Source organism: Phaseolus vulgaris, chromosome 10 (genome assembly GCF_000499845.2).
Source record: "Phaseolus vulgaris cultivar G19833 chromosome 10, P. vulgaris v2.0, whole genome shotgun sequence".
In the NCBI taxonomy this organism is placed as follows: domain Eukaryota; kingdom Viridiplantae; phylum Streptophyta; class Magnoliopsida; order Fabales; family Fabaceae; genus Phaseolus; species Phaseolus vulgaris.
Genome location: NC_023750.2, coordinates 35,750,364 through 35,765,101, shown reverse-complemented (window position 1 = coordinate 35,765,101; position 14,738 = coordinate 35,750,364). Strand labels below are relative to the sequence as shown.

The following is a 14,738-nucleotide window of genomic DNA, read 5'->3' as shown; positions in this document are numbered from 1 at the left end:
TCTTCCCCTTTTGAAGTAGAACATAAACATGAGAAGTGGGGCCCAAGTCATTAGCTAGAAGCAAATGGATTCAGACAAACAATGGGCTCTTGCTCCGATGCCTAACAAGTGATGACTGAAAACAATTTTAGTTATGTCTGTCTCTTGTGCATGTAAGTTAAAGGTACAATCTTTATTTTTATTTACTAAAGATGACTTGTTTGTGTGTTAAAATTGTTTAAATCCAAATTGAACCCACACTTCTAGCACCCCAGTACAATGACTTTGCTCCTTGCTCTCTTTAAAAGCACAACACAATTCATTCTGACAGTATTTTAATCTTCTTTAAGTTCATTCACTGGTTTCCCGTAACCAACCCTCTCTTTGTTCCTCTTCTTCCCTAAAAAACCAAACACCCCTCAACCAAAACAAGCATGAAGAAGTTCAATCTAATACTTAGTAAGTGCAAGAGTTTGTCAAGGCATCTGGGAAGATCTTCATCAATTAATAGCCTAAGGTCCAAGTTTGTTAAGGAAGATTCATGGAAAGTGCATGACATGCAAGAAGATGAACCTTGTGAGACTATACTTGTTGGCAGCACAAGAAAACAGTATGTGATCAGCTCCAAGTATCTGAATAACTCTCTTCTGAAAGCTCTCATCAACCAGTCAAATCAAGAGGGAAATGATAAAAGTGTTTTGATTATCAACTGTGAGGTGGTTCTCTTTGATCATCTGTTATGGATGCTAGAAAATGCAGATCCTATGTTTGATTCTGACTCTTTGGAGGAATTGGCTGAATTTTATGTGTTTTAAGGGTTTTCAAAGTTTTAGTTGCATGCAGAAGCCTAATGTATGTAAGTGTATGTTGGGTTGTGCTTGCATTCTGCAAAATGTCTAGTTTTGTTGAGAGTCATCTTTATTTTCTTGGTCTTCACCTCTATGGTGCCTTCAACTGTTCTGTAATTGCATAGTTGATTTCTGTCCTAACTCAGTGTTTTCAAGTGTCATGTGTTTGATTAATGCAATAAAACTGGTTTTTAGGTAAGTGATGCAGGTGCATGGCTCTACGGGAGAGGGTAACATATCATAACACTAAGAATCACAAAACTACTCTTGTATATCTACAGTCTTGCAACATCTAGGAAAATTTTATTGAAAGTCAAAATACAAAGATTAAAACAAGTTAAAATTAATATAGCAAATTGATTAATAATTAGAAGGGGGTTATGATGTTTATTTTTTAAAGATCATAATGAAAATCAGTTATATGACTGTAAAACTACTCACAATACATTTAGACTCTCTCCTTAATTATTCAGTAGAATTAAAATAACTATTATTTGTATCTTTCTTGAATCCTGATGGAAAAAGATTTATCACTTTTTCATTTGAATGAAAGAATAAGAAATGTGAAAAGTTAAAAAAAGAAGAGAAAGGTACAGTTAGACTAAGAGGGATGTTATAAATAAATTATTTATAGAAATGTATGGTGATTTTTTGGTAGTCAATTTTTTTAATGTGAAGACTTTATAAAAGGTATATATAAAGAAATGAAAAATGTTAAAATGATGTTTCCCTAAGCTACCCCATTAACACACAACTACCTCTCTCCAGAAGATAGAGTGCAGCAAACGTGGATACCAGGTGAAAGATGACTAACTGCATGGAAGTGTGGTTTAAACTTAGATTCATGTTTTCTTACCAAAGATAAAGACTAGTTTCATATCATGTCACATACTTTCTGAATAATGGACAAGATCACTGAACATGTTCACAGCTATAGTTTCACTGCTCTATTTATCCTTTTTTGGTATATGGGTAAAACTTGTTTTTCTTGCAATTTAATAGATACTTAAAATTCAAATTTTTATATTGACCCTTGAATATATTTTCTTGTGTCATTTATATTTAACAAATCAAATAAGACTAAGAAAATTTAATTCAACTGCTTATTGTTTTTGTTAGGTCATTCTGTCATAATAGAGAATATTATAGGGTTAATAAAATGTGAAGAACAAGAGAATATCATTTTAACTTTTCTGACAATTTAGCCGTTTTTTGTAAATTCCATATTTGTGCCTCCAGAATGAAGATTTTATATTTTAAAATAACATTCTCATAATAAAAATATAAATTGATATTGCTGAGCAGGGAGAAAATTTGGCCATTTTTGTGGAAATGATAAAGCCACACACTTTAAATAGGGACACCACCAATTCACAAAGAGATTTATTACAAATTTTACACCGAACTACAGACACAAACTCCATGCAAGTACTGTAAAAATTAAAATGTATTTATAATCCAAACAACTCAAAGATAAGTAACTCCTTAATCCCAAACAATTACAATATGAAACCTATAAACTTCCAAGGTTTGTGTTGTTTTTGTCCCCAAGTTGAAACAAAAGCAAAGGCAATTGCACAAAACACACTTATCTATTAAAATACATGAGAGCATATGAATTAATATCACTTTACATGGATTCTTTATGGATTCATGTTGAAACAGACAGCTAGTACTAGTACATTGAAATAAGTACAACTAGGAAGTTGTTTATAATCAATCCATGGAGAAACATCTTTTAATTTAATAACAAAATTTGCCCAAAAAGGGATTACACAAGTTGCATGACCACTCAGTCTATCCTAAAATTTTCATGGATTCATTTGATTCATTCATCTGCCGCATTAATACACTCACCAACAGTTATATGATCTCATCTTCTTCTAAACTTCTTGGATGATTTTCCATCCTTCAGACCCAAGTACTTGTTGATATCTTCCCCATCATTATCTTCTTCACCCCTCTGTTTCTTCTTCCCTTCAGTCTTCTTCATTTTCTACACAAGCAAACAAACAAACATTTGAGTACTTTCTACTATAATATATAAATCACATAAAATTTGGCTGGTGTCAAATCCTTTATCATATTTAATTCCAGGAGTAATGTCTGCACATACTCAACTCATACAAAACAAGTTGCTTTTGTTTGTTGTACAATGATACTAGATCCTATGACCTACTGCATTACTACCCAAACAGGTTTTTTTACCACTATTGGCTGCTCTCAGAAACTGAATAATACCTGAAAACTGTAACCAATAAAAACTAAATTTAACTAGGGCAACCTCCAACAAGATCTCTCATGTTAATTTTGTTATGCTTCTAAGAAGAAATAGACAGACAAAATAGACTAAATATAACAGCTTAATACAAAATATGACCTTGGCAGCTAATCTTTTGGCTTCACTAACACGTTTTTCCAAAAGGAGAACTTCCTCTTCTTGTGAAGGATACTCTGGTAGCTTTTTTCCTGAAGTATACATGTATATTTCTCAATCTCTGAGATACTTTTGTTCCTTAAAATGTTAAAGCAGAGACCACTTAGCCATATACTACTACTCACCTATAAGCTATTTGAATGTATCACTCCAATTCATACTGATTTACAAGGGAAATGGCAACTCCAGAGCGTCCTGCACGAGCAGTTCTTCCCACGTGATGTATATAATTCTGTAGCTAACAAGGTTAGGAATCCAGCGAATATAAAAATGAAAAATTTGAAGAAGTTGATCTGTTTCCATGACTTGAAGTTGTAACCAGATTTCATTCATGCAATTAATTTGGGGAGGGGCATAAATATAAAGTTACTGGCTATGTAACACAAACCTCACCTTATAAGCTGGTTTTATCAGCAAGCAAGTTCTGCCTCAAACAAACTAGTCAAGCAGAGGGATATGGGTTTATTGAGTTTACCAGTCGTGCCGGTGCTGAGAGAATCCTTCAAACATACAACGGAACCATTATGCCAAATCGTGGTCAGAACTTCAGATTGAACTGGGCTTCTTTTAGTGCGTAGGATAGGACTATATTATATAGGTGGTCCGATAACAACCCGATAGTAGGTGACTCGATAAGCCCAACAAACACTCGCTAGGATAGACTCGAAATGACTCTGATACCATATTAAGAAGTGGACTTTAAGCCTAACTCAACCTCATAAAACCGGCTTGTAAGGTGAGGTTCGCACCCATTTATATACTATGAAATGTCCTATCTCTAGTCGATGTGGGATCTCCAACACACCCCCTAACGTCGAGGCTACCAACTCGTGCGTGAGACTATATATTATGAGTGGTCCGATAATAACCCGATAGCGGGTGGCCAGATAAGCCTAACAAACACTTTTCAATATGGTATCAGAGTCTATCCTATCTATGATACTTGTTTTGGTTCCTACTTTAATTGTCTTATTCAGAAAAAACTTGGCTCTTCTTTTACCTTCCTATGATTGCTATTACAGAAAAAAACGAAAAATTGGGGCAGAACTTGCTTAGGTATATCCTATTTGTTGTTGTTGTTGTTGAGGAGGTTGGTAATTTGCATAGCCTGGATAACTGCCATACTTATTGGGGTCTTGTCCAGCAGGAGCATAACAATAATTTTCATAACCCTGCACAGCATATCCATAGTAACCACCACTGCCATTCCACTGATTTGCATCTAGTTGGGCCTGTTTGTTTGAAGGACTTTGACTGCATGAAAACTATGGTTATGCTCCTGCTGGACAAGACCCCAATTTGTATGGCAGTTATCCGAGCTATGCAAATTACCAACCTCCTCAGCAACAACAGCAAATAGGATATAGCTAAGCAAGTTCTGCCTCAATTTTCTGTTCTTTCTGTAATCCTATCCTATCTATGATACTTGTTTTGGTTCCTACTCTAATTGTCTCATTGAGAACAAACTTGGCTCTTCTTTTACTTTCCTATGATTGCTACGAAGTTTTATGTTGTATCCATTAAATATTGCTTTGATACCATTATTAGGAAGTGGACTTTAAGTCCACTTTTCAATAAAACTGATTACTCAATGAAGTGTAAAGCATGATCCAAGAAAGATTTATAACTATTACAGGTGCCTGTAGGTACATTCCTAACTTTCCCTTGTGTTGTTTGAGTTGCCTCTTGCAAGGAGGAAATTGTATTTAGAACTTTGGTGCATATATGGCCAGAAGCTAAAAGCTGGGAAAAAAACGAAAAAAGAAAGTCAAATCATTGCCAAGACATATTGAACAAGAATTTTGAATTCCAAATCAGTTGGATCAATGTTCATTGTATTATAGCCCAATTAATCTCTTCAATATATAGATAGTACACCTCTAGAGGGGAAATATAAATAATATTATCCTATCCTATTCACCATGATGAGGCTTGTTCTTTCTAGTTAACCAACCATGACATTAGAGACTCATAAGCCTGACCACACCTTGGCTTTGAGGAAGAGAATAATGGATGAAGTTAAAAACTACAAGATCAGCTTAACAAAGTTGGAGTCTGTGATAGGACAATCCTCTTAAAATTTTCGTAAGTAACTACAAATATTTTTAAGTTTTCAAAACATTCAAAACATGGTATTTCATCAATCATTTCCTTTGCACGGACTAGGAGCTAAGTTTTACCAAGGACCATAACTATATTAAAGTGTGTTAAAGGAACCATGTGAACCATGCTAAACAACTTAACATGCTAACCATGTGAAACCAAACATGCTAAAAACAACAGAAGGAAAATCAACAATAGGAATTCATTCCAGCAATAAAATAAATCTTTTTATGCTAATACTCTAACATAATTGGAATTGGATAGCTTACCAACTACAAAACATTTATATTCATGGTAGTAGTTTAAGAAAACAAGAACAAAACCAATCATATCTCTATGCAAGAGAAATCACATAATTAACGCAATGTTTATGAAATATTCTGACCAATAACAATTTATTTTCAGCAAGAAAGAAAATAAATAAATGGAGCACTTGGGTAACTCCAACCCGTATACATAACCTGTAAAATATACAAAGGAGAACTAAAAGAAAAAAACAAACAAACAAAGTTACTATCCAAACCAGATAGAAAGACTAGGAAAACCATACCTAGCTAAACTTAGATGCATACCCTCATTTGAAGTTAAGAAAGACATCCCAATCTTACCTAATGCAAAGCTACGCTTGCAATAAATAAACTTAAGGCACCACAAATAAGGCACTTCCCTGCTTAAGCTCTAAGCCTCTAACAGCACCTAATGTGAATATGAGGCTACAAAATATCCACCTACACACATAAAAGGGATATCGCATACAACACTCAACACAAACATGTTTTTATAAAATTATGGGATATGACGATTTACAAAACATCTGGCAGCTCTAACAAATAATGTGTAAGATAAGTCAGTAATTGATTTAGAAACAAACAATAAAAAAAATGCATTTCTTCAATGAAACATTAGTGATATATTTTGCATACATATTCTTGATTAAATTTTGGGTCTCACTCAACTATTACCTAACTGTATCCAAGTACAACAAACAAATAAAATCAAAAGGATGCTTACAGGAGTGATAATTCTACGGGCTGTTCGCTCGATGAGGCCTTAATTTGATGAATACCCACTCTCCAACTTCAAATGTAAGAGACCTTTTTTTTTTATCAGCATACTTTTCATCTGCTGTTGAGCAAGCAACAAATGATGTTTCAATTGTCTCAAAGCCTCATCTCTATCCACCAACTCATGTGCTACAACCTCCACCCTTGTCTCTCTATGCGGGAATTGTATCAACGGAGGGGGTTTTCGCCCATACGCTGCCTCAAAAGGAGTGGTCTCTGTAGATCCATGAAAGGTAGTGTTATACCACAACTCAACCCATGACACCCAATATGACCAAGTTTTCGGTTGCTATGAAGCAAAACACCACAAGTATGCTTCCAAACACCCATTCACTACCTCTGTTTCCAGATGATATCAAGAGCTCATTTTTAATGTTGTGCCCTGTAACCAAAACAACTCCTTCCAGAACAGACCGATGAACACAAGATCCCTATCACTCACAATGGATTGAGGTAGCCATGTAGTCGAACTACCTCTTTAGCAAATATCTCCGTTACCTTTCTAGAGGTGTAAAGGTGTTTAAGTGGAATGAAGTGCCCATATTTGGACAACTTGTTCACTACTACAAAAATCACTTCATATCCTTTTGATTTTGGGAGTCCGTGATGAATTCTATTGAAATATCCTCCCAAATCTAATCTGGAATGGGAAGTGGTTGTAATAATCCCGCAGGGGAAGATGCTGAATATTTCTGCCGCTGACATACATCACACCCCTTGACAAAATCCTGCATTGTTTTCTTGTTTTCTTCATCCCGGCCCAGTATAAATTTCTAGCCACCCTCCTATAGGTTCTTAAGACCCCAGAATGTCCCCTAGCCCAGCTGAAGACAAATGAAATTTAGTTAGCATGTCGGGTATTAGAGTGGAATTGGCGACTAAAACCAGCCTACCTTGGTAGAACAACACTTCTTGCTGAAAGCGGAATCCAAGCCTGGAGTTTGACTCTTTCTGGAGGTCTTGTATGACCTGTTGCAAAAAAGGATCAAATTCCACCTCTCTTTGTACCTGCTGTTGATGCAGCCAAATTGGAGAAGTGAATTCTCTAACTCCCCTTCTTCATACCTACAGAGCAATGAATTTGCAACTTTTTTTTCTGGTCCCGGCTTGTATACGACTTCAAAATAATAGCTCAAATGCTTTGCTATCAGTTATGTTGGTTAGTAGTAACGTTCATTGTTGTACTAGATACTTATCTGGTACAGTCACCTTATTTAATTCCCTTTAGTCCACACATAAATGCCAAGAAGCATCCTTCTTCTCAACCGAAATGACCGGACTGAAGAAAGCACTATACCTTGTTGCAGCATCTCATCCATATGTCTCAATTTCATCCTTATGGTGATATGGGCAACGATAAGGTCGAAACACTCACGGGTCTAGCCTCCTTATGCAACTCAATTGAATGAACAATGTCTCGGGATGGTGGTAAACCATTTGGCTCCTTAAATACTTCACAGGGATTGTGCTAGTACTAAGTGAATTTCAGCCTGTTGCCTCTCGAATAGTTGTTGTTCTTCTCTAGGTTCAGAATCCATCACATTGTCCTGCGTTAAACTGTACAATTATGTTGTTTGTTCTGCTATTTGCCTCTTCTACTTTCTTGGGTATCCCCTTGGTCTCTGACCTGCAGTTCCCCATTCTAACAAAAATTGATTGTCATATATTCCCAATCAAAGGTTACTTTACCAAATCTATGTAGCCAAGCCACCCCCAGAATCATGTCCAGGTTCCCTAATTCCAGCATATACACATCCACCTTCGTGTGGAACACCCCAAATTGAACTTCCATTTCCCTGCATTTGCCTCTCATAGCTACATGATGCCCATATCCTAGCCTCACTCCCATGGGCTTACCTTGTTCTACTTCAATTTCAAGAACCGACACCACCTGCGGATAAATGAAATTGTGGTTGCATTGCCACTGTCAATTAGGACCAGCACCAAGACGCCCTTCACCTTGCCCTCTAGTCGTAATGTTGATGGGGAATCTTACAAACTTGGTTAGTAGGTTTACAGTTTGATATAAAACTATCCCTAAAAGGTTTACAGTTCATAACAGAAAACTACCCCTAAATGGCCCCATCCAGCTGTTGCCCAAGCTTAATGATAGATCGCAGACCTGCTATCATTAAGCTAGGCAGTTTTGAACTTTTGAATGCTATTGGAGATTTTTAGATGCAGATTATCATTGCCAGCTTCTCCAACTTTTCCATTCAGCCTTTTCATCAAATACATTGCTGGATGTCCTTGGTAGCAAGTATGTGAATTTCCGTATGCTGTGAAGAGATTTATATATGTCCAAGAAATTTTCATCTCTAACATTACTGGATGTACTTGGTAGCTGGTATGACTAATGGAACTATGAGAAAAAGGTAATGTATAAGCAAAGCACAATAAATAAACTAGTTTCTTTTTTAGTAGCAAATTCCAACCTGACATTCAGATTCAAGCAAACAGCCCTATTGAGTGAGTGTGCGCATATTAATGCATGTGTACTCTGTACATGATCTAAAAGGAACAATGATAGATACAGACAGGGTGGCATCGAGCTTTGCTTTTCAGGATGACTTTACCACTGCTTGCTGACCCTTGAGTACATCCCTTAACCTAGCAAAGATGGTCTTAGATAACTATGGAGCGCCAGAAGAAAAAGATAAATTAGTTTCCCAGCTGGGGTTTCATTTTCACATTAAGCCAATCATGCTAAGATCAATTCTTATTTCAGCATACATAACACGTTCAGCACACAAAATGAAAGACAATAGGTACTTACCGGAGCAAATGAATGCATCCCACCATCAGGTAGCAAGGCCATCCTTGGCCATTTCAGTTAGCACATTCAAAACAGTGTCCATGTTAAAAAAAAATTCAGGTTGCACAATGAGAAACTCTTTTTAGAGAAAAAATATGAATTATAATAGAGGTAAAAAAAATAGTCATATTACAAAAAATAAATCAGTATTTATATAAAAAAATTTAAAAAATAATTATTAAATCAACATCAATTTAAAATGTTTGACTTTTGTGTTAAATAATAATAAAATAAAGTAATGACAAAGTTGAATCTTGACAAGATTAGACTTTGGCTCAATAGTTTAAGTTTGAGAGAAAAAAAAATCCAATTACATTAATGTGCTTACATGAGATATACAGTGTGAATAATAATAATCACTAACTGAAATAGTAGTGTAAAATATTTAACGAAGTACCACTATAGAGGAAATATTTGCCATTATGCCAACAACAAAGAAATATCACAGGAGTCACACTTTCATGAGAGTGGTTTACAGTGCTCTACAAATTTTAGCCCTCAAACTAATTTTGTGTTTATTTCGGTAAACCATTCCATCCCATATTCCTTCTCCTTTCCACAGAATTGTCGACCACCATACTACAATCTTCTAATCATTGTCGTTGCCATTGTCATCCTCCTAGTCCACTTTTAAGGAAACCACCATTCCAGAAATCCCTTATAGTCTAATAGAACACCAAGATAATGGAAACCACCATTCCAGAAACCCCTTATAGTCGAATAGAACACCAGTCACTGATACTTGTGGAGCCAGTCACTGATACCTGTGGAGGGATGTGATGTTGAGAATGACAACAGTCATAGAGATAAAGAAAGCAAGTTATATGGTTGACAATGGCCACTGCAAAAAATCACCAAAATTAGTTCAGATGTAGAGAAGGAGAGAATTTGGTCAAATTAGTTTAGATGTGGAGAGGAGAAGAATTTGGTCTGAAGGATGCGTTATAATGATATTAATTTATAAACACAAATGCGATTAATGATAGACCACATATCATGCTAATGCACCTTAAAACCCATCCTGTAAAAACTTCAAATGCATATCTAAATGGGCATTTTGTGTGATACTACTTTGTTCGCTCAAAGATCAAAAGCCCTGTAGGATCTTTTTGATTAATGAAAGAAAAAAAAAGCAGATGTAATTTCATTCATTTCTCTATATCAATATGAAACTACATTAAGTAATCTTTACCTAAATGATATATATATTAGATACCATACAACAAAAAAGACCATGAAGCTTTTGCAGCAGTTGCAACTTGGAATTGCTCACAAGATAGCAGCTCAAGGGTGAAGAATCTGGTCAACAAGAATCTCTGGAAGCTTTTTAGTAGCTTCTGCAAGTATCAATACGTGAATTCAAAATACATGGTACATGTGCCACTCAATAATATAGGAAATACCAAGAAGCTAATCTGGAAGTTCCTCATGTGCAAAATAAGCTCACATCCAACATCTGCCACTGATTTGCCATTTGGTGTTTGCAGCTTAAATCGCTCTGCCTTGTATGCAGAAAGGATATTTTCTTCATCAGGTAGGTTATGGCTAACTTTCAGGAGTGATCTGCAAAAATTCATCTGAAAGGTTGAAGATACAATCAAATGACAGCTTCCAAGAATTTTTTTTGAAGAAAACTAGTTACAATCCAGATAAAACCTGTCTCGATGAGATAAATGATGGAACTAAAATCCTTCATTACTTTTTAGCAGTAAACCTATAATGTAGTTAATGACCTACCAACTATAGTCACTTATTCAACTGCTATACAAGATCTTGTCACTCTACAAGAATATCTCAAAATGGTGTCAAACTGAGCTAACCATATGTAAAGCAAATAACAAACTCTACCTTCATGTATGGACAAGTTGCACAACCACCATGAATGGAACAGCCCTCCCCACTAGCTATTCCTGGTACCATAGGAGGTCTGATATCACCCACTTTGGCAGAATGAACACCTGAGGATAAACTTGAGGATGTTTTTGAGATTGAGTCGCCAGAAACTGGAAAGACTATTTCAACAGTAACTTTTGCTTTTTCAGAAGAGGACTTCGCAGGCTCCAACAAACTACAAACTGTAGCCACAATTGAAGTCACCACCATCCCAGATTCTCTTCCTAAAACAAATTGGAGATGATCATTTATATTTCTATCCAAAGCTTCCTGAACCCGATCCTCTATGAAATTCAAAATAGTGTAGTGGAGCCTACTGTGCCCATTCCCCTTCTCTGTTCCATTGCCAATGAAAACATCTCTCCAGGAACCTCAAAATGAGCAGTGAGAAACGCATCACCATACATTTCTTTTATATTCTCCACAACTTCATGGCCAAATAAATGGTGAACAATGCATGCTCCATCCTGGAGCCAAGTTAGGAAAGCATATATAATATGAAGTACAGAACCATAGTACTAGTACTAGCCTACTAAAATAAAACACATAAACTAGCAGATGATAAACGAATACAATACAAGCCATATTTTATACAAGGAAAATTCAAACTTCTACAAAAAAATTGCAGAAAACAGAGAACGAAAACCACAATAGTGTTAAATTTCTCTCCAAGTCTGACGTTGCATAAACCCAACACAGGGAAAAGAAAGGTGAAATTATTTAACAAAGCATATAACAACTTAAGTGAAAGAAATTATGAGAGGGAAATTTATAATAAGAATGAGATATCATACTAACATACTGAGTATATCATTGCCACGTAAATGGCGCACATCTAAACCCAAACGAATTAGATTCTTTCTAAATGTGTAAAAGATCTAACCACAAAAATAGTGAAATCCAGGTAATAATGATCTAATAGAGTTTTGATTGTGCTTGGGATGTATAGCAGCAATCTCTTCATCAGTCATCTTTGTCATTTGTTGGAACAATTCTTTAAGGTTTGCACCCATGTAAGAATCAGGTCCGTACCATATGCTCAAATCTGGAACTTGAGCAAATGCCTGCATAAATATGGACACATTATTTAAAGAAAAAATTAAATGGGCTTGGTGACGATCATCATATGATGTTTTCGTATGATCATTACAATGTCAAAGAGTAATAAGAAAGGTTTGTATCCGACCAACCTGTAGGATAGTTAGGACAACATTTGATGAAGTACTGGTTATTGTAGGCACTGCACAAGCTCATGAGCAAATGCCTTTGTCTCTAACTTAGTGTTAATGTATATGACATGCAAAGACGTAGACCTGGAAAGCCGAAAGATATTCCATGTAAGTAGCAGTAGCTGCAGCATCAGCCAGAGAACAGCCAATTTGCTCATTTGACATCCGATACAAAGGAACCTACAAGTATTTATCCGAAGAAAAATTAAGGACTAAGGATTAACACAACCCAGATACTGAATTTTACTAATACGGTTTACTGTAGCACATCCGACCTGCTTCATACAAACCAAACCATTCACCAATATTTATAAATGGTTTACTGCAGAACATACGACCTGCTTCATACAAACCAAACCATTCACCAATGTTTATAAATAGGAAACCTAACTTAATAGAGTCCATCTTCTAGATAGCCTTCACTTGTCATTACATATTTCACCTGCTGATGGCTATCTTCAAAATAGAAAAAAAAAAAAACAAGAGAAATGCACTAAAACCAGGATGGCACGCACATTTTCTGACATAAAATCCATACCTAACACTGTTATGAACTGGCATCCAGCTTTTGCCATTTAACCCCAGTATCTGCCATGACCAGTGAATCAGATATATGGATATGTGGCCATTGCTTCTGAGCAGCAGTTAAAATGCCTTGGACCTCAGGATCCATGTAAAAGTGTGCAGCAACACCAATGTTCTTCTCCTTCAGCACATTGACTAGTTCATTAACTTTTAGCTCATTAGGGAAAAGATATTTTGCCTGCAGTGAAGCTAGAACAAAATTAGGAGAACTTAGGTCACAACTCCAAGAAATTATGGCATTTGTGGTGGGCATAATTTGTGGTGAGCATGTCCTTTCAGAGAAGAACTAGTTGAACGGATAAATTAAGCATGTAACATAATGTTTTAAATTGAAGTTCGTTAACAAAAACAAAGAGGAAAAAGAAAAAAATCCCAAAAATTACTAAAGGCCAAAATTGTGTGGACAGTGACTAACAAGTCAGTATGTACAGCTTAACAGTACCTACATACATCACCATCCTTATTCCTTGGTTGACATGTCATGCACATTTTAAAAAAACATCTCATTAAACCAAAGCACCACCAAAGATATGCGCAGGAAGTTTTTGGTACAGCTACTTTCATCAAATACAGCGAAAGTGTTTTACAAAGATCTTAAGATGATAGTGTTTTTCAATACAACTAATTAATAGTAAGATGTAACAAGTGGAAAACACCATTTTATGTAGTTGATGTGTTGGATGCACAGTACAAGAAATTTTGCGGGAAAGAAAGGGGAAGAAAGGAAGGAATAGAAAGTTTGTGGTAGATAAGAGACTAAGCAAGAGGGAGAAAGAAAAAAGAAAGAAAAAGTTGTTCCTTATTTAACTTGTAACATATAACTTATTTAAGAATCATTAAAATTTGCTTCTTCCACTTCATCTTTCCTTTTTTCTTGTTATGTGACAATTACTATTGAACAGATAGTGTTCAGTAGTTAATTTTTTCCATCGCCGCCACGAAGTTAAGCAGGCGCTCAACCCTCTCTCTCGGCTCCGGCAGCGACCGGAACTCCGCCGCGAGGTGTTCGAGCTTTGACGGAACGACGAGCTTCGAGGTGGTGAGCTCGGAGCAGGAAATGACAGGGCTTGGTTTGACCGAACTTGAACGGCGTCGGAGGCATTCAAAGGGTTTATGTAACGAAAGGTGTGGTTTGAGGGGTTTTGGACGGTGAAGGGTTTTCGGTTTACATGATGATTTTCATCAATGCATAGTACTTACATTCTTGGACTCATAAGAAGCTCATTAGTTCCATCGAGTTGTTGTCTTCATTATTAGCTAAAGATGGTGAGAAATGAGAAATACACGGTACCAAAAGCTACTACAACTTACTTAAAGGTAGCATGTTACACTGAAATTTGTTTCTAGCATTCTTCATCAAGCATAAAAGGTTAATTCCAGTAGAAATAAATCTTATTGCATTATGCTCTGAAGTAAAAGTATCATTTTAATAATGGAAAAAACTCAAACTTTTTGACAAAGTCTAATTGTTTGAGTTTAATATTAAATCTTAGCATTAGAAAATGATTAGTTTGAATGTTATAAAACTGGACCTAATAATTACATATAGTAATAAATGTACCTTCAACTTCTAACCAAAATTAAAATACTTATGTTTTCTTCTGTGGTAACAAGATATGGAGCTCTTCCCGAAACCTAGAGAACAACTTTCGGTTTTGAATGTTATAATACTATATTCATAATTTCTAATATGATCATTTAACTTGTGTCACATAAATATTAGAAATAAGAAATAACTTGATAGCTGTAAAAATTTGGAAGATAGAAATATTACATAGATGAGCA

The 14,738-nt window shown here is 35.7% G+C and overlaps 1 protein-coding gene and 1 pseudogene across 1 annotated transcript; one reads left to right on the top strand and one right to left on the bottom strand.

Moving 5' to 3' along the window:
• Positions 1–413: 413 nt before the first annotated feature.
• LOC137817984 (auxin-responsive protein SAUR78-like) lies at positions 414–794 on the top strand. Its single transcript, XM_068621210.1, has one exon. It carries the CDS (start codon positions 414–416, stop codon positions 792–794), a length of 381 nt encoding a protein of 126 aa, XP_068477311.1.
• Positions 795–2,400: 1,606 nt separating this feature from the next.
• On the bottom strand, positions 2,401–13,206 carry LOC137817983 (quinolinate synthase, chloroplastic-like; annotated as a pseudogene).
• Positions 13,207–14,738: the final 1,532 nt, after the last annotated feature.